Consider the following 24399-nt stretch of genomic DNA (forward strand, 5'->3'; position numbering starts at 1 on the left):
TCTTATTTAGAAACATGAAATCCCTTGAGTGAGCATCCCCAGCCAGCCCCGCTCTGTACATGCTGCCCTGGGACCATGCCTCTCCCCAAAGGGTTAAAGCAATTATTCCTAACGGGGAGGGCAAACAAAGACACTGGATAGGAGCCAGAACCAGGGGTGACTTTTCATCCAATCTTTTTTTTTGATTGTTTGTTTTCTGTTTCCTTGAGGATTTTTTTGTTTTTGGTTGTGTACAAATTTAATATGAAATGATGGAAATATTTATTTAATATGTGCATTAAAAATTTGTATTAGTCTAACTGGAGCCTGCCTGCTTTCCCGGGAGGGCTGGGGCTGGAGATGCAGGATGGAGAGGGGACAGGGGGGACGGAGAGGTGCAGGACAGGCTGAGGCTGCTGCTTGGTGCGAGCTCCTTCCCCAGGGAGCAGGTATGGGAAGCAGGAGGATACCTGAGATCTTGGACCCAGGTGGGCTTTATGGGAATCGTGGCTTTCCTTGTAGGAAATTCCAGGTTTAAGGAGCAGACAGGTCCATGGGAGCTTGAACAGGGGCATGGTGCAGCACAGTCATGACCTGGACCAGTGGTTTAGGCATCGGATGAGGCTTTCCAAGACAGAAAGCAGATTTTCTGCTCCCCTCTGCTCTGGGCGAGCTTGGTGTCCATGCAAACCAAAGCAGGCTGTTGGGTCCCCTCCTCTGGTGGTTGCTCAGCCCTGCCGGGGTGCTGGCGCTTGCCTAGAGGAGCTGATGGGGTTTCAGGCCCTGTCGGGAAGCAGGAACCACATTGTCCAAGCAGAGCAGCCCCAGTGCAGCTCCCAGCATCCTGCTGGTCCAGCTGGCTTCATTTGTTTTGGTTAGATGGTGAAAGAGGCAAGAACAGAATTGTTAATTTTGATTTTATTTTTATTATTAATAACCAAGTGCCACGCTCTGGGCTGAGCTGTCAGTATGGATATCTTGAACTTCACAGGGGCTGAGTGCTCGGCCGTGCTCTGAGCATCGCTGCTGCACCACTGCCATCGTGGTTGGTGCCTGGGCTGCAGGACAGAGCTGCTAGAGGTGGATGGCACCACCAGGGACCCAAGGGCCGTGGATGTCTGGGACTGAGAGCGCTGGGGCGAGCCCGTGTTATTGCCCCCAGGCTCCAGGGAATAAAAGTGAATGGCTCCAGGCCCTTACCCAGGTGGAGATGGTGTTCGATAGTCCTTAATGGGTGCTTTTCTTCCATTAATTTATCTAATTGCTTCTCCTAATGGCTTTGTGAGCCTGGATGAATTGGCGCTGGATTGCTGCTCCAGGTGAGGGTAGCGGGAGGGGAGGACTGGCTCCATGCCGGTCCCCCCAGGGACACAGACAGCAGGGCGTGCTGTGGGTGCTCAGCCCCCAGCGAGGCTGTTCCACCTCCCAGGGGACACCCAGCACCCTGGGGCCAGGAGCAGGCAGGGAGTGAACCCAGAGAATGATGCCCTGCCTGTCCCCACCACAGCTGGCACAGCCTGCCGGCTCCTGGGAAGGGATCCCCGGCTCTCCCGGGTCGTTTGGTCCATGGTTAATTAGCCCCCTTTCATTAAAGGGCTTTGGGGTTACCGTGCTACCCAGGAACGCTACGGTTTGGGTTTTTGTTTATTGCTTGAATTTGTCTAGCTTCAGCTTCCAGCCAGCAAATGTTGTTTTGCCTTTGCTTGGAAGATTAAAGAGCCCGCTGCTGCTTAGTTAATGAGTAAGTGAATTAATTAATGGCTCCTCATACCCTGTCCCTGCGCTGATACTGCTTGATCCCTGGCCTGGCTGGAGCAGCTTGCCCCCTTCCCAGAGACGTGGGGGTCTGGTGAGTGTGCTCCTGCGGGGCTGGGAGCTCCCAATTCCCAGCAGGACCGCGGGGACGGGCTCGGGTGCTTTTGCTGTTGGAGTGGGTGTTTTGGGGAGATCCCCCTGTGGGGAAGACCTAGCTTTGCAGGCATCCCTCCCAAAAGTTTTGGAGAGCACCCTTCCTACTGCCACCACTCCCGGTGTCCCCCTGCGGTCCCCTGGCTGCAGGGAGGCGGCAGATGAAGCAGGAGCGGAGATGTCCTGCCCTGTCGCTCCTGAGCTTCGAGAGGAGCATGTGTGCGCTTCCTGGCCTGATTAGGACAGTGCTGTGTGATGCTGACTGGACTCAGGGACGAGGCTGGAGCTGAGCAAGGTTTGGGAGGGTCGGCATCACCGGGTGACACCAGGGGTGAGATGTAAACGTGGGGTTGCCTCGACTGAATACTACGGAGTAAAGTGGGGAAGGGAGAAGAGCTGTTCTCAGGTTAAACATAGCTATGGCAGAGAATCATTAGGTGGGCAGGAATAAATGGATGTGGCAAGAAAAGTGGTCCATGGTGCCGGAGTGGGGGCTGTGGTCCTGTACTGCACCGGTGCTTGGTGCCCCAAGCCTTCAGGCACACGCTGCCCCTGCTCCCAGCCCCTCTCTTGCTGTATGAACACCCCTGGTCTTTGCTGCAGGGCCAACCCACGGCAACTTGTCCACAAGGTCTGGGCACCCTCCGAGCAGGGTGAGCTTTGTGTGCAGGGATGGGGCTCACCTGGGCCCCCCCCCCCCGGGCATGCCCCAGCTTGGGGGGGGAGGACTGGGGTGTTTGTTTATTGCATCAGGCTCAGCTTTCAAACATCTCCCTGCCATCCCCATCCCCCTCCTTTAATTAATTCTGGGTAAGAAGTCCTGGCTTTATTGTGCCACCGAGCCGAGGGCTCCCTGTGGGAAAAGTCACACCTTCTGAACAGCTTCTGATACCATGCAAATGAAGGACAAGTCCAGGAAACGCTTTCATCTCGGACCTGTCCAGCCCCCTGCCCATTAATTACACACATTTCATTTGTTTGAGGGCAATTCCTCTCGGGGAGGGGGCGGGGGACAGCCGATCATCTCGGCCGTGCTCTCTCCAGACCCCTCCTTGGGAGGGGATTTATAGCCAGAAGCGGGGATGCTGGGGGGCTCCGTGGGGGATCCCATACTTCTGCTCCAGTGCAGCTACCCCTGGTCAAACTGGCTCACCCAGCAGGCCTCATCCTGCCAGCAGAGAGGGCTCAGCAGTGCCCTGCTTGGTGCCAGCAAGCCCCAGACGTGGTCCCAAGCCTCTCGGGAACGTCCTTGGAGGGAGGTGCAGGGTGGAGCAGAAATGAGCTCAGGGATCTCCCAAGGGAGCAAGTCTCCGGGGCTGGGAGCTCATGGGAAGGGTGATTCTGGGCAGGGTGGCCACCAAATGAGCCCCGTGCAGGGAAACATCACTTCATGATGCTGCTGGGACTGCACCATGCCCAGACCCAACTCCCCTGTTGAGCCTTTCTCTCTGTGCTCCTCTCCTTTCTGCGCAGCCCCCCTGATCCTGGGGGTCCCCGGCACAGCTGCAACCATGACACCCCCAGGCTGGCTCCCCTTTGCCTGGGGCTGGCGGGGAGGGTCGGCCCCAGATCCTGGAGAAGGCAGAGAGCGAGGGGATGTGGAGTGCAGCGGGTTTTCACGGCCTGTTTCCTGGCCATGATAATAACATTTAGCACTTCTGTAAGCACCTGGGATGCTCCAAGCACCTACGCATCTGCTCCTCATTACCACCCCGCTTCCCATTTGCAGCATCTCTGCCCCCTGCCCAGGCGCACCTCCGGCAGTGATAGCTCACCCCTAAAAACAGGGCTGCCCCCAGCTTTCCCCTGGTCCTCTCCTTTGGGGCGGGGAGCTGCAGCCTTGTTCTGCTTTGGGGCTGGGGCAGGAGGCTGCCTTCCAGGAATGGGGTAAGCATTTTGGGGAGGATGCCATGGCATGGCATGAAGAAGACCTTTTGTGACCGTGTTTGTCATTTTATTTCCTCCTGGAATGAAGAAGAGCAATCCACGTCCTCTGGTGTGACAGCCTATGGGCCTGGGGACATGTGGCAGCTTGGTGCAGCAGAGGAGCTCTTGGGTAATGTTGGAGGGATATTTTGGACTTGGTTTAACGGGAACCTGCGAAGTCAGTGTGAAATTAGTGCTGAGCTCCAGCAAAGCTGCTCACCCACCCACTGGCCCTGTGCCACTTCAGCCAGAGGATGAGAGAGGTCCTGTTGTGGTTGGGTTGGAGATAACAGCCAGTGCTCCAGATTACCTATGGCCCAGTCTACCCTGCAATGAAACGTAATTTAGATGTTCTGGGGGTAGAGGGAATGCTCTTGGGGTTTATGCATCTTACATCACCTCTCCTACAGGGGCTGTATCTCCAGGAGGTCCCCTGGGGCTGTCAGATGTGATGGGCAAGATGCAAACTGCAGCTGCAAAGTCCTAACCCAGTGGCTGGGCTGTGTCAGGAAGAACCACGTCAGCTGTGGCCAGGTATTGCTGCTTTCCTGGTGCTGTCGGTAGCTGTGGGCTGGAAATGGGATGCTGAGGGCTGTGGGAGCCTGACCTATATCCCTGCTCCCCCCTTTTCCCCTTTCTTAGAGCTTTTATAGCAGGAGATAGAAAAACTCAGCCTCTCTTGCTGTGATTATTCTGTATACTGTAGTAACACACCCTGATGGCTGGAGTCTCTTCTTTTATGAGCTGCTCACAGAGTGAATGGCAGCCCTTTCCCCAAAGGGCTTTATTTTTTTGTGGTCAGCTACAACAGGTGCCACAAGCCAGCAGACAGACCTTAGCGTGCCCCCTGGTTTAGCTGCTGCTGTGGCAAAGGAAAGTCCTGGGAGGAGATCTGAGGGATGCTGAGGGATGAGGGATGGTGTCCCTGGGGGTGGTCGTAGCAAACATGAGAGAAACTTCAGTTGCCATGCCCAAAAACCACCGACCCACAACCAAAAATGCTGCCGCAGCAGCTGAAATGCAGGATGAGCAGACCTGGGCTGTACACGGGTAGGAAAAATTTGGCTGTGGGATGTGAAAGGGGACCCCGAGCGCTGGCTCGATTTGCACGCTTAGGCCCCATCACCCGTGAGAAGCAGATGCCCAGCTGGGAGCCGGCCCTTTGGTAATGGCCTGCGAATTTCCCTGGGCTCCGCTAATTGCTGCCCGGCTGCTAGTTACAGCTCCCGGTCAATTGCTGGGAGCGCTGGGCCCTGCAGAACAACCCCTTGAAATCGGTTGTTAGCCCAATTAACAACCAGTTTGGCTTCGGTTCAGGCTGTTAACCATCAAACAGCTAACTGCTGGTAATGATTGATTTCTCGGCAGTTGGGGCTGCCGTGGAGGAGCCAACCTGCTTCACAAAGCGCCATTAAAGCCAAGGCTCTGGGAGCGCAGCTGGCTCGGACAAACGCTAGAGCTGTCCCACGGCACTGGAACACGCAAGGCTGTGGCCAGGATTTTTTACCCATTTTGGTTAAATTGTGGGGTCATCATAGTGTTTTAGGATGAACTGGTGAGACGGTGCTACTGCCACGTGATGCTCAGGTGGGCAGCCCCTTGTCCCCGTGGATTATCAGGACATTCAAAGCCTCCCTGGATGGAGAGCACTCCGTGTCCAGCTCTCTTCCCCAGCTGCTCTTCCACCAAGTGAATCTGCAAAGATGAATTTGTCCGATTTAGACGTTCAGGTGCTTTCACAAATCACCTGGGCCCTTTCCATCTCCACAGCCAGCTGGGGGCTCGTACAGGGGGAGCAGGGCCCATCAGCATATGCAAGCCTGGGAATGCCTCCAGAGCAGCCTGGGATGTTGGCCTGAGCCTGCTGGTGGGCAATGCAGACGCATCTGCAGATGTGACTATCTCTATTAAAGCCATAAAATACTCTCCGAGCCCTGGGGAGGGCTGACAGCATGGGGTTCAGGCACGGTTTGCTTAGGATTGCTGGTGAGGTCTTCCTCCGTTTTCCTCCACTGTTTCAGGCCCTGGTTCTCCACCACGCGCTGGAGGTTTGCTTGTAACACATTGCTGGTGCTACATCAAGGGCTTTGCAGGGATGATTCCCCCCTGATCAAAGCGGCCGATTCAAGCTGCAGCATGTACGGGGAGGAGGGAGGCAGCCACCTGTTAGGGAAATGCTTTGAAAACGCAGAGGACGTGCTGCAGAGGTTGACCTTGTGGAAACGGACACTGCAACACTGGGTAGCAGAGTGGTACAGGGCTTGGAGCGAGTGCTCGGCTGTCAAAACCTCAGTTCTTGAGTGTTTGAGGGCATTCAGGAGCCTGTGGTCCTGCCAGGGCCGTGACACGGCAGCCTGAGCCCTTGGTTTGAAGCTGGGTCCTGGGGGCTTTTAGGCCATGGACACCCAGACCCATGCAGATATTTGAAGATCCTCCCTCAAGGCTTTTCCAAGCACAGATCTGGTTCCCTCCAATGCCATCCTTTCATGGCAAAAGACAGAAAGGGATCCTTTCTGGGATCCTTGTCCCAGATCCCCACCAGGATGTAGCTTTGCACGTTGTCTGTAATTACCTGTATTAGCTATTCCTTGTGCAAATAGGTGCTCATTTCTTCAAATATCTATGAAAAATATCTCAGCCCTCTGCCACGCTGGGGCTGCCTTGTCACCCTCCCTGCCTGGGGGGCTGGGATGCTGCCTGGGATGCCCCTCGTGCTGGGCAGCCCGCGTGCAGCGAGCTCCTCCATCCTAGGGCTTTGCTCTGTGCGAGGAGCACCCGATTCTCACAAAGGGCAAAATGAGAAGTTTGGGTAAGCAGGAGAGCTGCGAACCCAGCTTTCCCCCTCCCTGCTCTGTGAGCAGATGTTGTATTTGCAGCGTGTGTATTGAGCTGTTTGGGCTGAATGTGGCAATCCTGGCCGGTGCATCTTCTGCCTGTCCTGCTCCCTCTGCAGCTGCTGCTAAACGCATCCCTCCAAGAGATGGGGATGGGAGCCTCTCACCTGCTGGAGCTGGGGGAGCTCCGTCCGCTCAGGCTTTTTCTGTAAACCAGAGAAAGTCAGTTATAAACAGAAGCCGCTGGTTTTGCTGGGGGCTTTTTTTAGACTCTGAAAATGCTCCATCATCATCAGGCTGGCTTTGCTTTCAGCAGCCAGCACGACCGAGCCAAACTCTCAGCAGAGAATCCAGCAGGAGAAGCAACCTTTCCAGGGCTATTTCACTGAAGTCCAGTGTCCTCGTTCCTCCTCATACCTTGTGCCACAGCAGCTGATGTTGTTCTGGGCTCTGCACAGACGCAGGGGTGAGCACCAGGGAGCTCACAGCTGGAGCTGGGAGCAAGTGGCACAGCCCCGTTTCAGAGAAGGAGCGGAGGGAGTCAGTGCACAGAAGGATTAAGATCAGAAAGGGCTCCTGGCAGAGCCGGGAATCAGCTGAATCAGTCTGCAAGAGGCCAAGAAAAGGTATGGAAGTGGTCCAGAGGGGGAAGCAATGTCTATATGCAATAATCTGAGCTATAAATGAAGTAAAAAACCACAAAACTGATCTTTTGCTAAGCCTCACATCAGATTCCCCAGCTTTGACTGAAGGTTGGATTTTGTCCCATATCCCCAGTGGAAGAAACCTGTGTTCATACAGGAGCAGATTTTAAATTCATGTGGATTACTCTGACTGCCTGGTCCAGTCCCCTGCAATACCCTGACGAGAGGGTCCTGCTCTGTGTCCTCTGGGTGAAAGCTGTAGTCCTCGGGTACACACAAGGAAGGAAGGATATCCTGCAGGGCTTCCATATTTCAATTTTATTCGGTATTTCTGACTTGAAATTGCCCAACTTCAGCTCCTGGCACTTGATCTTGTGCTCTTTTCTTCTTTACAGTGCCATCCAACTTGACCAAGCTTCTGCAGGCACTGAAAGCAGGTTTTCCAAACCTCTCTGACCTCTTGGGGCTATTTTTTAAAGCTGATTCCCATCTGTCAACGTCTCTTGTGAAGCGGAGCCAAGTGTTTTGGCCGCAGCATCTGGCAGTGGAGCCCAGCGCTGGCTTGGTTGTGTCCAGCGCCTTGGGAGGACGAGCGATGCGGTGACCACCCACCGGTGTGATCGCCCTCACCCAGGGCTGATGTTTTCCCAGAGGTTCCTGCAGGGACTTTCTGACAGCTCGAGGCTGACTGTGGAGCTCTTGCCCTCATTCGATCAGGACCACTGTGCCTCCAGCCTGTTTTGAAGAACAGAGGCATGGACGATGCCCGCAGGAGGCGCAGCTAAAGCATGGTTACGGTCTCCCATCCCTCATTTCCTGCTGCAAAGGCTACAGCACATCTCCAAAGCAAAGGCAGCGTTACTTTTATAATGAATCCTGAAATCCTGGGCCTCACAGTTGCCCAGGAGGGCTCCATCTCTGGTCATTGAAACATTCGGTTGGTGAAGTCAGAGCTATTTTTGCTCTCCGTTGTGACAGGGTATATCTGCAGTCGTTCCTCTGACTTCAGTAGACTCGCTCTGAGAGAAGAGGTTTGTGCAACCTAATTATCTTCAGTGCCTGTATTTGCAATTTTTCTATGCCCAGTCATCACAGCGAGCACAGAGGCTTTCATACAGCCACAGGTTTTGGCAGAGTCTGTGCTCGGAGAGCAGTTTGCCATCTGCAGGTGCTGTCCTGGAGCACTTGCCTAGAAGTTACTGAAGGATGGGGAGGGTCCGACCAGGGAGAGGAAAGGACAGTGCTGTGAAAACCCCAAAGGTCATGGCCGTGGTTTATTGCAATATGTGCAGAACCTGGTGCACTGACCCACTTCCCCGTTATTATGGGCTGGTTAATCGTAAGAAAACCATTTTCCTGCTGCTCGCTGCCGGATGGTGAAGGGGCATCCCCAGACCCAGGGACTGGAGGAGCAGGAGGGGAGGGCGGTGGTTGCTGATACACGCGGGGCCCGGCGAAGTGCCCTCACTTCACTGCCTCTCAGAGCGATCGCTGCGAGGAGCTGAGGGTTTCACCACCTCCCCTCGTCGGGCCGCGGCTTCGCGCTGCACTTGACACCGGCGCAGGGGGATTACTTGTGCTTGACGGCTGTCTCCACTGCGGAGCCGCCTGTCCCCCACTGGGGCATCGCAAGGAGGAGAGGTGATGTTCCCAGCGCCAGGCTGAGCACCGCATTATTGGTAAGACGTGACGTGGAGGTGTCCGCATTGGATGTGCTGCCAGCTGGAGCAGCGGGACGCAGCATCCCCCAGGCCATCGTGATCCCAATAACTCTGGTCACCAGCCAGGGCCTCCCAGAGAAAGTCTGGGGCTCCCTGAGGGAGTCAGCTTGCCTTAGCCTCAGTGAGGATGAGAAACTTCCCAACAGGAGTTAAAAATCACAGCTGAGATTTTTGCCCCTGACAGTGGAGCTCTGTGAGCTGGGATTTCGGACAAGCCCTCGGCGCTGTGCCGTGGGATCCCCTTACGGGTGGTGAGGACATGGCATTCCTTTTGTGTTTGCTACCTGTGGTGTGGGAGGCTCTCCTGGAGATGTGAACTGGAGGGGACGAAGGGGCAGGAAGGTGGGAAAGGCTGGAAAAGCAGCAGGCAGAGGACCTTTCTCTGCAGGCAGCCAGTGGAGAGGTGAGGAGGGGATGGGGGTCCCACCTGTGCTCACTGAAGTACTTTCCCTGGGAATGATCATCACAGGGAGGAGAGGGAAGCCAGAGCCACTCAGCCAGTTAAACACGTGGGCTTTTAGTCCTGCTCTCACCTCGAGGACACCCGGAGGTGACAAACACGCAGCCTCTGCTCTTGAGACCAGATGATCTCTAGGGGGCTGCTTCAAAGGACCTGGGAAATGCCAGTGAGGCAAAACCCCAGTGCTGTGGGCTGTTACTGCAGGGCTATTTCTCTGGGTATCAGTGTTATCTGCAGCGGGGTTGGACTGTGGTAGGTGGCATGGTGTAAAAACAGCCCCAAAAAGCCCAAAGAGAGGGCAGCCAGGCAGAAGGTATCGGTGGCATACAACGAGCTCAGGAGGGGAAGAGGAGAGTCTGCAATGTGGTGTGGAGACCTCATCCCCAGGAACCTTCCTGTGCTGCCACTTGTTCTGATTTGAGCCTACAGCTGGTCGCTACAGAGGTAGAAACGCTGAAGCTATTAGCTGCTCTATTTTTTCGGAGATGTATTTTATGGAAGCAAATCTTTCCCCATTAAAGCAGTGAATTAACACCTCTGCCAACAGCCTACAATTTTTTATTTAAGACTGGAGGCAGCAGGGGGAATGTCAGGATGCTGCAGGGCAGTACCGTAGTCTGAGCTGCAATCCGAGTGCCCAGATTGCTGGAGAGAGCTGTCGGTGCTGTCATGGATGGCAACAGGTCTCCTTGAGTTATTTGGCCTGCACTGAGCTGCTATGGAAATGTTCTAGTTTTAAGGAAGGTCAGACACGCAGCTCAGCCTGCTTAACCTCTGCAGTGATCTCGGGGCAGGGAACGCAGAAGCGGCCGGCGAAGGCAGCAGCTTTGCTGAGGAAATGCATTTAATTTGATGTACGCTGCACTTTCTGTTTGAAAAAACATTGATGCAGTAGCATTCTGCACAGTAACTAGGGGTGGATTAAAGGTCACAGAGATAATGTAGCATGCTGAATTCATAGGCAGCAGATGGGAAGGGTCCTAGACTCTCTGGGAATATTTCCCTGAAGTGTCTTCTCTGCAGCTTTGTGGGGTCTACCAAAAGACTGGCTGTGCATCGCTTTCCTAGCAGGTTGCACTCTTTCCTGGACCCTTTCCCTGATGTTTATCTGTGTTTCTCTTTGCTTGGTTTATCCTGACAGCCTAGTTAATACAGGTCTTTGCAGTGCTGACTGTGCTCAGCCACCCTGGAAGCAGCTTTTCCATGCACTCAGCTGGGTTTTGCTGCTGGGTGAGGGTAGGAGAGGATTTCCCCAATCTGCTGGAACTTTTGTGCTCGTTCGAGGTCCATGCAAAAAGTTCATGCGTAAAACAGAGGTGATGCCAAATTCACAGGTCACTGGAAGTTTAATGCAAGTTTCCCAGAGGTTTTGGAGCATGCAGTGAAGGATGCTGCAGTGCAGAGCATTGCTGCTTACTCCGTCGGTGTCACCCAGTGGAGAAAAATGCAGGGCTCGCCGTGACAGCTACTGAAACAGCACAGCAAAAGAGCCAGAGTTCCAGCAGGGAAGTAGGCTGGTGCTGCAGGCAGCCCCCCCCCCCCCCAGTATTTTATGCTCTGTCCCAGCAGAGGGAGCCCGAGTTTATTAACAAATCCCGATGCCGGAGATAGCCGCTATCAAGGTGGTACCAAACGCCGGGCAGGATGCGCGCTGGTGGAGGAAGGATGCAGAAGAGGGAGCGGTGATGCTCAGCCCAGGGCCGTGTTTCCAACCAGGGAAACGAGCTAAAGGCTCACCAGGAGGCCCTGCAAGTAACTCTGCTCTCTAGGATGTTGCAACCATGTGAGATGGCCTGTAAGAGCCAGAGGACTTGCTTGCTGCATGGGGAAAAAGTTTTGCACTGAGAGGTGCAGCAGAGCCATGCTAAGCTGGATGTACTGAGCTTAGTTTGCTTCAGAGACTTCCCTCAAGGTGCAGACAGAAAGCCGTGTGTCTGCATTTGTACCAGGCTGGCCAATGTCAGTCCTGTCACCCAGACAGTTCTCCCAGCAGTGTGCAAAACCACTCATCACTGTCATGCCAAATCCGTAGCCATTCTGGCTGCAAGGCAATGCTCTATAACGAGAGTTAGGAACAAGGCAGCGACTCTGTTCCATGGCTTCTTGAACCAAATGGGAGCATTTGAACAAATTTCCCTGAGATTTTGAGGCTCTGCGCATGGAGGTATCAATTCAAGGGACAGGAGCAGTTTCAGTGCACAGCCCTCTCGGAGCTTGTGGGAAGCCTGTAAGTTTCCTCTGCTGGTAATGTGAGATGAAACATCTCTTAGGGGCACGGAAGGCTCTGTCCTACAGCAAGTAGCAGCACTGGTGCCGTGGGCGCACCACAGGTACGAGATTATTGGGGAGAGGAAAGGTGATGCAGCTGGAATGTGGGAGAGTGGCAGATCATTTCTGGTCAAACCCCAAAATGATTTAAATCAGTGCAAAACCTGAGCGAGCTTGACCATGTCAAGACACTCGTTTTAGAAGTTTGATAACAAACTGGGACGTTTCAGTGCACGGGGATGGGAAGGCAGACGACTCAGGCTTCGCTGCAGGAAGCAGCAGACGGACATTTTCCAATGCAACTTTTGAAAAGAAGGTTAAATTTCTCCGAGATAAGGAGAGCTTCAGCGAGTTGGAATGCATAACAACCCCCCCCCCCCGCCCGGCTCATCCTATGATAACAGCTGTCCTGTTGGAAACCTAATGCTGATGAAAGAGTTAAAGGCTGGTTGATGGGCAATATCGGTGACACACCTCTGAATTGAGCATACTCCTGGAGTGAGACTGCGGACTGGTGTTACTCAATGAATAGAGGCCACTCCAAGGGAGTTTTTCCTTGAATAGAATGGGGTCAGGGAGCCGCTTTGGGGAACAATGGCTGCCACCGGCTAGCTGAATTTCTTACAATCACACACCATACCCCCTGATCAAATAGCTCCTTTGTCAGCCTGATATAAAAACATGTCATACAATGATGATCTGGAAGAATGACATGAGCTGGCCTTTCAAAGAGATCAGAAGGGCTTGTTTTGCACAAAAAGAGCCCCCATCAGAGTCAAGACAGGAAAAAAATGGAGAATAAAAGGGGGTGAATGGAAACAAACAGCAATAACAACAACAACAGAAAAGAGGGCAAGTTGGAAACTTGGGTCTGGCTTGTTTCACAGCATCCCATGGCTGCAGCAGCGCAGCGCGGCCGAGCTGAATCTGTTTGGGTACGGGCGTGGATGTCAGATTGCGCTGCCATTGGGCTCCCATTGTCATTCTGCACTGGGACAGAAGAAATTGCTGGATGGGAAAAGGTCACTTGGCCCAACGAATCATCTCCCCCCCCCGAAAATGTCTCAACACCATCCCTCTGCTTTCTCACTGTAGTTGTCTCCTCTGCCTTTCTAATATGATGTTCGTCTGCTGTCTGCACAAAGTTCAGATCTCTCAGAAAGCTATTCTTGTTCATCTGTTCATGAGACCTGGAAAATGTCTTTGTTCTGCCCAATTCCCTTGTTATCTTTCCCTTTTTTGATTTTTTTTTTTTGGTTGTTGTTTGTTTGTTTGTTTCTCGGAGTGTACACCCGGTTTTCAACCCTCTTCTCAGGATTTCAGGATTTACAGGGACATAACTGAGAGTTTGGACGGCGAGTGTTTTACACTCCAAATAGTGTTTTAAGATGTGCAGGGAAGTGGATCCCTCTTGGCTACTTCCAGGGGAACTGCATTCCTACAGTATCTATTGCTGGAGTCCCAAGAGATGGCATTTGCATACAATCATGACGTTATTTGCAAGCTAGAAAAGTTCAGCAGTCCTGGAATTAGGCAGCTAGGGACGCTGGGCAGTTTCAGCACCTACAAATGTCGGAAACGGCTTATATTCAAGTTCTAATCTTGCATTACAAAAAGTAAGGAGTCAGAATAGTCAGAAGAAATCATAGTGCCTAAGAAAATGATCTCTTCAGAAACTGTTCCTGAAAATACACTGACAATGTCAATACACTGAAGCTTTGACCCATGTTTAATTTTTTTACCTTTTTTTTTTTCTCACGACACTGTTTTCCTCAAAATGAAAGAGAGAGAAGGAGAGAAATTAAGAAAGAAAGAATAGTGCAAAAGCTTCCACAAGACTGTTTTTTTTTTAATTTTTATTTTTTACTTTTTATGATTAAACACACTAATCAGGAGCTATCTCAGAGTAGAGATAATATCAACGCTAGCTCATTGCTTTATGCTCTGAGACCAATACCTATTATCACATAGGATTTCCTGTTTGTGCAATATTTTATTTGTCCTTTTCTGCCATTTTGTATAGAATGTTACACTGTGTGTTACTTGGCATATATTCATTTTTAGGAAAAGCATTTGGTAAACTGTGTTTACACAATACACTCTTTATTAAATACAGAGAATATTTATAGACACACGCCATACTGACATGTAGAAGCCAGAAGAAATTGTTGCTGACCTGAATGCTCAAGCTCAATTCCTTTACCTAAAAGTCTGCACTGCACAAAATTAGGGTCATAATTAATCACCTCTTCTCCTGAAACACAGCTCTGAGAAGCTGTGCAGCTGGCTGAAAATAATTAGGCCATAATCTGGGTGCTGCCGAAATAAAGGTACATGGGAGATACTGGTTACAAATCACTGGGAGTTTAGGTTACGAGGCGCTTCCCAGATGCTACAAGTATACGCGAGGTGCTGAGGAAAACCAGCCTGCACTGTGTTGTGCTGTTTGTGAAATAGTTTGGAATTGTAGTATTGAAGCTTATATTACAGCAAAATAATACAACAGGTGGGTGGGTCACAGTGCATGTGAGAAGTTAGGCTCTGAAAATAGTATTTAAACACTAAATAAAATGACATTTCCAGCGTTGTTGAGTACCCACCAGTTCTGCTTGACTGCCACGTATACTCAGGTGGCAGTGACAGACAGACAGCTGAGTTTGTCAGCCTAGAAGGCAGGTTTTAGTGCAATGGCTTGTATTTAGGGTTGCTGCAACTGGAAACTGCAGGTACCCTATTTCTTAAGTGAGGAACCTGCCCTGGGACTGGATGGTGGATGACGTGACCCAAAGTGAGTGTCTTGCAAGTGGTGAGCAGGTTTCTCCAGTGCTGGTTTTCATCTGTCTATCACTAAAGTGTATTGAGACCTCTTCCTCTGCCATTTTGTGGCCAACTGGATCTAACGGGGGTTACATGAGAAGAAGCTCTGGGCATGCCGTTATCCACTGACTGGACTTTGCAAGCTCATTTTGACTGCAAAAGTGTTGATTTTCTTTTTTTTTTCTAGGGTAAGTTATAAAATCCCCTTTGGGTCTCTGCTGCTGGTGGTGATAACCTGCAACTTCGCAACACCTTCATTTGTGTTGCTTAAACTGTTTTGCAGCGGTGTTATTTGTCTTTCCCTGGACATTTCTGTTTTGTGGTTGGTCTTGGTCGCTGGGTTTTCTTTATTATGGAAGTTCTGGATAGGCCAAGTGGATAATTTCTGTGTTGACTTTGGTCAATCTGTTTTGATGCAAAACTGCGTAATTCTGCTAAATGCAGGGAAACAGTGTTGTTTACAGCAACCTCGCATCTGGCCCTGAAAATTTGGGTAACTCAGAGAAAGGAAAAAATTATGTTAAGGGAACACTAACCAAAAATTATTCCAAAGATTGGGAGGCATAAAAGCCAGGTTGCACATGGACCCTAATTCTGCCCCTTTGTCTACAGGTGGTATGATCAAGATTGAAGCGACACAGTCACCCCGGTTGTTTCCACATCGCTTCTGCCTTCTTTGGCCCTTCTGGCTCTGCTGTGCTGAATCTCGCCTGTTCAAATTTCCAGTGAACCTTCTTGCATTCTCCTCTGGTTCTCATCCTGCAGTTATAACCTCGGTATTGGGAGCAAGCCTGGAAAATTTCAGAATGAAAACCGAAACCTTCCAAAAGGTAGGAGCAAATAAAAATCAGAGGATATTAATATAGCAACAGCTGGACTTCAGCTTTAATAATGTATATGTTTTAGAGCACGTAGTGATTTAGATCAGATACAGGTATTTCTGTGCACTTCTGTTAAACCAGGCCCCGTGCCAGTAATACAATGAGAGGCTGATATACTATATTAAAATACTAATTACCGAGCCCCTTTCTTCTGACGGGTCTACTAAAGATACTTCAAATGGATATGTGAGAATTGATCAAAGATTCTGCAGGCTGTTGCCACTGCTCACTGGGCATTGCAAACCAAAGAAGAACCTGACTCCCATGAAAAAGATACTGTGTTTTTACAAGCAATAAAAACCACCGGTCACTTGATTGCTATGGGGATGGATACAACTAAACTGGGCTTTCTTAAGGCAGGGAGCACGATCTAAGAGAAACAAAAAAAGACATGGGAGAGGGAGGGAGGGAGCGAGCGAGCGAGAGCTGAATTGATTTCAGTCTGTTCAGGTCTAGCTGGAAAACACAATGCAGCGAAACGCTCCCTTAGTCGGCAAGCTTCTTTTCCTAGGTTTTTCCCATGGTTTGAAGTGGAGAGGGAGGGATGGTATTAGAAAAAGTGTGTGTGAGAGAGAGACAAGGCTGCAGGAAAGGCAGAGAGATGAGAGACATCATTTGGAAGGGCGCAAAATAGTCCATTCCTTCTGGGGAGTGGAAAACTTTGATGTCAGCGTCTCTGGCTTTAAAGCGGCAGTGTCAGGTTCAGGCTGAAAAGCCCTGGTATTTGAATCTTTGTCTGTGCTTGCGCTTGCTGTGCCTGTGCACGCACCTGCACGGCCCAACACCTGGTAGGGCACCCGCTGAGCCAGCGGGCCTGGCACGTCAGGGCGCCCGGGTGATGCAAAATGAGCACGCGGGGGTAGGTGTCTCCACTGGCTCCTTCGATGGAGGCTCATGCCGAGAAAGCCCATTTGTATGTTTGTGTGCATGGAAAGAGAGAGGGATGCCACAGGAAAAACTGCTGGAGTGCTGTGGGCTTTACCCCTTTTCAAAAAACTGTTGTCTGTACTAGCGCGGTTACAAGTCTCACAGTGCCCAAAGAGGTGAAGAAGCACAGCCATAGGTAAGGAGGGTCACCTCCGAGAGGCATTATGATTTGTCAGTCATCACCTAATAGTCAATTCGGCTTCAAGAGTGACTATTTTAAGTGGGAAGTCAGAAGTCCTTTCTCCTCTGCAGGGGCACAGGCATCTCGCAGAGCCCGGCTAGTTTGTCTTTTGAGTTGTGTTTCAGCATAATGCTACTAACAACTCAGACACAATAGCAATGATAAATCCATTGCACACCTAGAGGAAAAGAGAAGGAACAGGACCAAATGTGGCACTCAGGTGATTCTAGCAGAGCTGATCCAGAGTGCAAACGTCTCTTCCTCCTTTCCTCCATTCCAAGAGCAGAAAGATTTGCACCTACGGTGCAGCTGCGGGGACTCTTGCTCTGCTGGGTAGCAAGCTAATCCTGCTGGAATCTTCACCCCAAAATTGCACCAGGCACTAACACGCTGCAAAAGTGAAATATTTGGGAATTACGCAGAGTTTCAGATCAAGCCAATGACAAATGCAAATGTTACTGCAATGGTTTTGGGACTGTGAGGTCTCGGTTTCTAGCAAGAATAGAAGCATATGTGCATGGGGTGGCTTATGGGCCCTGATGGGAGACAGACAATGAATCAATTTATGTTCAATTGACAGACCTCCTTTATCAGAGGGAGAGATTTTGACTTGAATCCCTGGAATGTGGGCATTTTCCTTCCCAATACTCATTTTCGGTTTAAATAGAGTGAAAGGCCTATTTTCATGGCAGGTGGGCTGTAGAAGGGAGGTTTTAATGACTCTTTATTCTTGGATTTATAATCTGACACGCTGTACGCACATGTGTTTGTCACGAAACTGTGTGAGGTGCCTACCACCATCCATGCATTGTCCAGCAGATGTTAAAGCCATCAAGTCTGTTTTCTCCCAGTTCCAAAGGAAAACATTCTCTATTTTGGGATGTGGGATTTTTTTTTTTTAACTGATCTAAATAAACAAACAAAAATAGTCGTGGAGAGGTAGGGCTTACATGATCATAAGAAACCTGTGTAAATGAGGATCTAAGGCCTGTTCCCTGACCCATAAACTGGGTTAGTAATTAGTTGCTCCTGCAGTTTGTTGTTGTCACAAAACCCGAGGTTAGGCTGAGGCCTATTTGGAAATCACATGCAATATGGGATAGCTAAACATACACTTACTGCAGGGACCAAGCGTTGGTTGCTACTTACAATAATACCTGAGAGTCTGCAGGCACAGCTGAGGTCATGTCCTGTGGGATGCCGGAGCAGTGTAGAAAGCACAGCACTTTCCCCATGGGGTTTTCAGCCAAGGACCCCAAAACTACGGATGAATGTGCTAAGTGGGCCCTTGTATGGATATGGTGCTCCTTAGCAGGACCAGAGCCTATAGTGTACAGGCAGGGTGATAACTTACCCTCTCTTTTATATAAATATATATATATATATATATGTATATATACGTGTGCTTTATTAATAAGAGAATATAGGGTAGAATATGCCTCGTGGCTTGACATGAGCTGAACTAATAAATAAAGGAGGTTTCTAGCACCAGCTGGGCTCCTTTTGCTACACTATAAAACTCTTAACTTCAAACTGCTGAATCCTGTGTTTCAGTGATGAGAGTAAACCAAATTAACCAGTGAGAAATAAAAAATGGCAGCCTCCTTACTGAGGAAATTCTACTGTGCAAGAGAGTACTACTAGTGATATGTTGCTTCTGTCTCTAGGGGAAGAGATGAAGGAAGCCTAGAACTCTAGTAATTCTGCAAGTTTGTAATTGCTGCAGGCAATTAGGCTCTGTCTTGGTTGTCCAGTCAAGGCAGACCCAAAGCTGCCTGTAGGATTAGGTTTGCTCATTTTCCTTATTATTATGTTGTAAGTGAAGCTTCAAATATGACAGCAGAGCATCCTCCAAGAGCAAGGGAGCCCTCTGTGCCCATGGGCATGGTGAGCTAGGACACCATCGGACTTGCTTGTGGACGAGCTAGGGACTGGGTGAAGCAGCCACGTAGGTAGAAGGCAGATATGGGATAAAACAGTACCACAGCCACCACTACACCAAGGATACTCTTACATTATTCTCTAAACACTCCAAAATTTTTTGGAACAACCTGTGGAATTAATGAAAATAAGAGCTGAAAATCGCTAGAAACAACTGTGTAAGTCCTGATCTTACTCTCAAAGAAGCCAGTGGGAATTTGAATGTTTAGTTCCTCAGGCTCTAAGTATGAAAGAAAAAAAGCCCCTAAAATATCTTCATAGGTAGCCCCTATAAAAGCACAAGATTCAAAAGCATTCCTTCAGGAGATCAAGGACGGTCCAGCCTTTGAAGCCTGGAGGATTGGGAAATTTAAAGATCTTTGTGGCAATCATATTGTGCCATTAGAAATCTACCATTTGGAATTGTAAAGCATTTAAAAGGAATGATTCCAAATTCCACAGCTGTCTGGTGAGTGACAACTTGATGTGGCCTGGGGGGTAGGAAGAAGGTCGTTGTTGGGAAAACAGTTAAAATGAACATTTTCTGAACAGATGCTTTAGATAATACTTTGATAAATGAGGTTAAAAACAAATAAAATAATCTGGGTGACTTCCAGAAAATAGCAGACTAGCAAAACAAACAAACCAAACTCAAAATGCAAAGACACAAAATAGGTATAGGGCTGGTATTTAGAAGATTGTAATAGAAGACTATTCAAAATAAAATGAACAACAAACAGAGTCTAAACCAGCAAGGTGAGACAATTCTGCTGGCTATGGGAGGTTATACCTTTTTTTTAATTATTATTATTTTATTATTGCTTTGCAGTTTTGCCAAGCAAGAGAGCTTCTGGAAGGCTCAGCTGTTAGTTTTGATACATTAGAATATTTGTCAATCCCTTTTTATTGCCCTTTTTCAAACCATTCAAGCAGCTCAGCTGTTGATGAAAATACAAAAAGCATTGCATGCGCTTAGCAAGTGGATAATGAGAGCGGCCCCCTCAGTTTAGTATCTTTGTCAGCAGAGTGTAGTGAGAAAAGTAAACAAACAGCATCACTGATGACAAACTGATTTATGGAATTGTTTGTTTTCATAATTTTCAGCATAGTTTATGGATAAAGGTCCTGATCCTGTGGCTGCTGAGAACCTTGTAGGGCTGGCCGCTGGCTGGGTGCCCTTAGTTCTCATTAAAAGCTCCTTGTAGAAGTGGTTTGGAACTATACAGAATAGGGTCTGTTGGGATTATTTTTAAGGGAAGATTTTTCCCTTGCCTTTTAACAGAATTCATACCAAACAGTTTCTAATTCTAATTTCTTCTGGCAATCCCTTTATTGGTAAAAACAAATGTATCCAATATGTATAAACTGGGGGGGGGAAAGGAGAAAATTCACCCCCAAATTCAGTATAACCTTTAATTTTATCCTCTTTAATCCTTTGATAATTTTTGTGCTTCTACTGCAGAAAAGCAATTTTGCTAATCACCTTTGTGCCAATCCCTGCATTCCTGACAATAGCGTGAACAGCTTCCATCAAAGTCTTTGATGTGGGAAAGACACACACACACATATAATCTGAAAACAATTCAGCTCCTTGGTTCTCAATGGTGAGCACTCTGCTTTAATAGAGTGCAAGTTCCGTGGAGGTTTCTAATCCTTTCTGCCAAACAGAAGAGACACAGTCAGGTAGCACACCTTATTCAGAAGTTAAAATAACATGTTACTTGCTCTCAGAGAAAATCAAAACAACTCAAGATCAAAAACAGATTCCGCCAACCCTAACGGGATAGACTTTCTACTCAGATAACTCTTGATCTAAGTGTGTAACAAGTAACCTGCTTTAATCCCTCAAAGCGATGGTGTTACAGATAAGTACTGTAGTAGCAGAGGAGGTGTCTTAAGTTTCAGAAATACACAAAAGCATTCGTTGGAAGGAAAAACAAAACAAAGAGCTGTCCACATGATTGTGTCTTTAGCTGGAAAGGTGTATTTGAGGGCACTGCAAAGAAGAAAAAAGCCCCTTGAAGACAGGAGAAAGAAAGAAAGAAAAAAAGTCAGGCATTGAAATGGTATTTCTTCCAAGCTGGGTTTCATTGATTTGCACTGGTAAAGCGCAGCCTTTACAGGTGTCAGCTCTTTTTAGCTCACAAATCTTGCAAGCTGGAATGGTCTGCTACTTCAGCACAGAATACTACCCCATTTTCTACAGGTTCAGAGTAATGAGTCATGAAAGGATTGGGATCTTTGACTGTATGATATGTAAAGGCTATATTATTGACTTTATTATACTGCACTGGGCACCTGCATTGATGTCTTTATTAGACTTCGAACAACATAGCAGAAATAATCATACTATGTGTACAGTTTTAGTAACAGTTCAAAACTTTCCTTGGTTCTCGTTCCTGCAGACACTTACCTATGCACTTTGTTCAGCACTGATGAGAAGACTAGAGCCATTGAGCATCTTAGCCCGTGATGCACAGCACTGCCAGCTCCACAGCAGTCACAGCAGCTGAAACCACGCCTGAGAAGCGTGTGCAGTTGCAGGTCCATTCCTCTTATAAAGAAAATAATGGATTGTATCCATTGGGGCAAAAAAATAGTATTTGTGAAAATGTTGTAAGGCAATTATCCACACTAGAATACAATGTTACATTTAAGAGAGCAACATATCATATTGTTTTTCTCATAACAATATTTACAACCCCTGTGCAGATCGTGCTTGACCCTCTCTGCGATTCCTGCTTACAAACACATTCCATCTTAGGCAAATCTTCCGTAGTTGTTTTTACCTTGGGCCGCAAACTGGAGAGCACTAAGGCCCCGCTTCGCAGATGCACTTTTCCATACTTTTGTTCTGGTATCACCAAGGGCCACACTGCACATTTTACTTTGCAGCCAGGCTCCTTCCAGAGTGCACCAAGTAATTTCCCTGGCAAAGTGGCACAGGCTGAGGACTGGAATACGGGTGTCACATAGCATGGAGAGACGCAACTACCAGAGGCATGTCAGATGTAGCCTCTGCAAAGTGACAGAGCCTAAGATGAGAAGGGACCTCTTTCACTGTCTTGTCTGATATCCTGAGTTAGGAGTCGCTAGATCAGTTCCTGATTTAAGTTTTAGTTGTTGTGGTCCAGTCAGGCTCTCTTAGGGGAACAAAAATCTGATATTATTTTTAAAAAAATCCAGTAATGGTGAATGAACCATAAATCTTGATATGCTGTTTCAATAGTTAATTTTCTTTGCTACCAAAACATGCTTTATTTATAAATTTCTTTCCCATCACCTTCTGTCAAGCGATCTTATCTCTTTGTCTGCTAAATTGAAGATCCTGGTGTTACCAGATTTTTCTTCCTGTTTCAGTGCTCATAAGGCATGATCACCTCACATCTTAACCTTCTCTTTAGAGAACTAAATAGACTGAGCACTTTGGGTCTCACTATAAAACATGCTTGACAGTCCAGCAATCATTCTTACTACTCTTCTTTGAAACCCCTCTCGTTTTTCAACATCCTTCTTAAAATGTTGGCTGGACAAATTATTTCCAAAGCCGTCACAACAGAGTCAAAACCAGAGGTAAAAGAACCTCCTGGCTCGTTTGTTTCCCAGGACAGCACCAGCCCTTTGGTCACAGCACTGCAGAAGGAGCTCACGTTCAGCTGATTATTCATCTTAATGAAGTCTTTACGGAATTGCAGCTTTGCAGGATAGAGTTACGTCCTTTCAGTGTGACCTACATTCTTTGTTCCTAGATGTGAAACTTCACATTTGGCTTGATTGAAATACATACAATTTGATTATGTCTAAACTTAACATAAGGTTGTGCAGCCATAAGCATCCTTTGCCTCTTCCCTGAGGCTTTGTGCCTCCTACAAAACTTTGCTAATAGTGACTTCAGATTTTTTTTCCAGGTCACGAATAAGAATATCAAATAATGTAGGGTCCATAAGCTTTCTCTGGAATCCCACTGGAGAAAGACCAACTTTATAATAAATTTCTCTTTACAGTAACAATTTAAGACAGAGAAGTCATTCAGCTTTTAATAAATTTAATGTTTCAGACATTGACAAAGTCTATTACAAAAGAGCTAATTATAAATATATGTTTAAGCTTAACATCATCAAAAAGATATTGAATTAGTTTGTTATAAAACTGCATTCACACCAATCTTCCATAATCTTTTGTTAAGCAATGTTTGTTACGTTACCTCCCTTTCAATTGGCTACTGAAATCCTGCACCAGATGTGCAGTTATCTTACCTGAGCTTAACATTAGGCTGAGAATTTTGTAATTAATTGGGCTGATGCACTCGGAATAAATGCTGATAAAACATTTGCCTTCTTCTGGTCTTCTGGAATCTCCTTGAATTCCAGGGTGCATTGAAACTCAGTCTAAATGGACCAGACGGTTCCTCAGCTGGCAGTGTTGAACCTCTCAAATACAAGGCCTCCAGAGCTGCTGATTTAGCCATCTGAATACTTGAGTGCTTGAGATTACGCAGACACGATGACCTTCTGGAACTAGATGCGATAACTGTCTAAAAGGCCTGTCTGCTATGGTAACCTCATTATATGCTGAAATTTATTTTCCTACTCCACTATGCAAAAGGAGATGTAGTCTGTGGTGGGTAAGCGATACCTATATAAAGCATTCTAGGTAGATGATTTACTTTTCATAATTTATCTATTTTTTAATTCTGAGGCAGAAGTTTCCCCAAGCACTTCAGGCTTCCATAGAGTGGAAAATACTGCAAGAAAGAATAGTACAACACTATACTCATATTTTCCTGCTCCACTGTTTGTGGAAGGCTACTCTGCCATTTTGGACCAGGATCCTTCTGTGTTGTCAGTACTCCAGGCTCCTGTGGATGGCAATAATGACTCAGTTATTAAGAAGGTTTTTTTTTTTTTTTTGATGGTGGTGTGCATGTATGTATGTAGATACATGTGTGAAGTGTGAGCACTTTTTCAGCCCTTGCTCTGTGGAGGGGGAACTGCAGGGTCTGAGCAAAAAGCCAGCCTTAAATTCTCTGTGGCAAGGCCCCTTCTTACATGGGGAAGACCCTTTCTTTTAAGTGTCCCGGGAATCTGGTAGTTGAGAAGAGCAGTGCAACACCAGATGACCCCTGCTGTCATCTCGTGGGTGACAGGAACTCCTGACCCTGCTCGAGGATAATTAATGAGCAGCAATCACCTTGCTGTTCACCTTCCTTCGCCGGGGTGCTAGCCCAGCCAGGGCTGCTCCAGGTGGCGGAGCAGATGCTCTGGTTACCTGGGATCACCGTTCCCACCATTAATTATTCACGTTGTTAGAGAACGCATAGATAAGGTGACGTTATTAATACCAGCTACGAAGAACACCAACCCGGGGGGCGGAAGGGGGGGGGGGGGGCAGTTTCGTGGTGGACGGTCCACGGGGGAGTCCCAGTGGCCCCCATTAAGGAACTAACTCGCTACCGAGGGTGGGCTCGGCATGTCCCCGTGTCCCCCCCCCACCCCGGCCGCCGCCGCCTCCTCCCCCGGAGGGGGGCAGTGACAGGCAGCGGCTCCTGCCCCATGTGACTGGGGAGCGGCTGCCCCCGTCCATGGCTTGGCCTCCCCCGGGCAGCAGCAGCTCCGGCTCCCGGGGAGGAGGGGCAGGAGCTGCTGCTCCATGGGGAGGAAGGGCAGCCCCCGATCCCCCCAGGCGGAGGGGGGATCCCGGGCCGCCTCCCCCCCCTCCTCCCCCCCCCTTTCCCCGCTCTGGGCCTTACCCGAGGAGCTGCTGCTCCTCATCTGCTCCTACCTGGACGTGCAGGCCTTGGGCCGCCTGGGCCAGGTCTGCCGCCGCCTGCGTTTCCTCAGCAGCCGCGATCTCCTCTGGAGGCGCATAGCCCGCGGCTGCCTCAACTCCGGCTTCACCCAGCTCGGCACCGACCTGTAAGCGCGGCCTCCGCG

General features: G+C 48.9%; 1 protein-coding gene and 2 long non-coding RNA genes across 4 annotated transcripts in view; 2 read left to right on the plus strand and 1 right to left on the minus strand.

Moving 5' to 3' along the window:
- Window positions 1-3457: 3457 nt before the first annotated feature.
- LOC308197558 lies at window positions 3458-10608 on the plus strand. Of its 2 annotated transcripts, XR_013953073.1 has the most exons (4): window positions 3458-3774; window positions 3863-3943; window positions 4224-4347; window positions 5182-10608. It is a non-coding gene; the product is annotated as an uncharacterized lncRNA (long non-coding RNA). The 2 variants fall into 2 exon arrangements; XR_013953074.1 differs by lacking the exon at window positions 3863-3943.
- A 6293-nt stretch (window positions 10609-16901) lies between these two features.
- Window positions 16902-24386, minus strand: LOC308197562. Its single transcript, XR_013953075.1, has 3 exons — window positions 24248-24386; window positions 20880-23324; window positions 16902-20123 (listed from the first exon to the last, which is right to left on the minus strand). It is a non-coding gene; the product is annotated as an uncharacterized lncRNA (long non-coding RNA).
- The window catches only part of FBXW4 (F-box and WD repeat domain containing 4), a 59349-nt gene continuing 58955 nt past the window's right edge, over window positions 24006-24399 (plus strand). The window contains 2 exon segments of the mRNA XM_080598229.1: window positions 24006-24192; window positions 24195-24381. Of these exon segments, the coding sequence (XP_080454355.1) occupies window positions 24048-24192; window positions 24195-24381 (332 nt within the window). The 5' untranslated portion in view covers window positions 24006-24047.

The sequence above is a fragment of the Anser brachyrhynchus genome (assembly GCF_964034855.1).
Source record: "Anser brachyrhynchus genome assembly, chromosome: 6".
Classification (NCBI taxonomy): Eukaryota; Metazoa; Chordata; class Aves; order Anseriformes; family Anatidae; genus Anser; species Anser brachyrhynchus.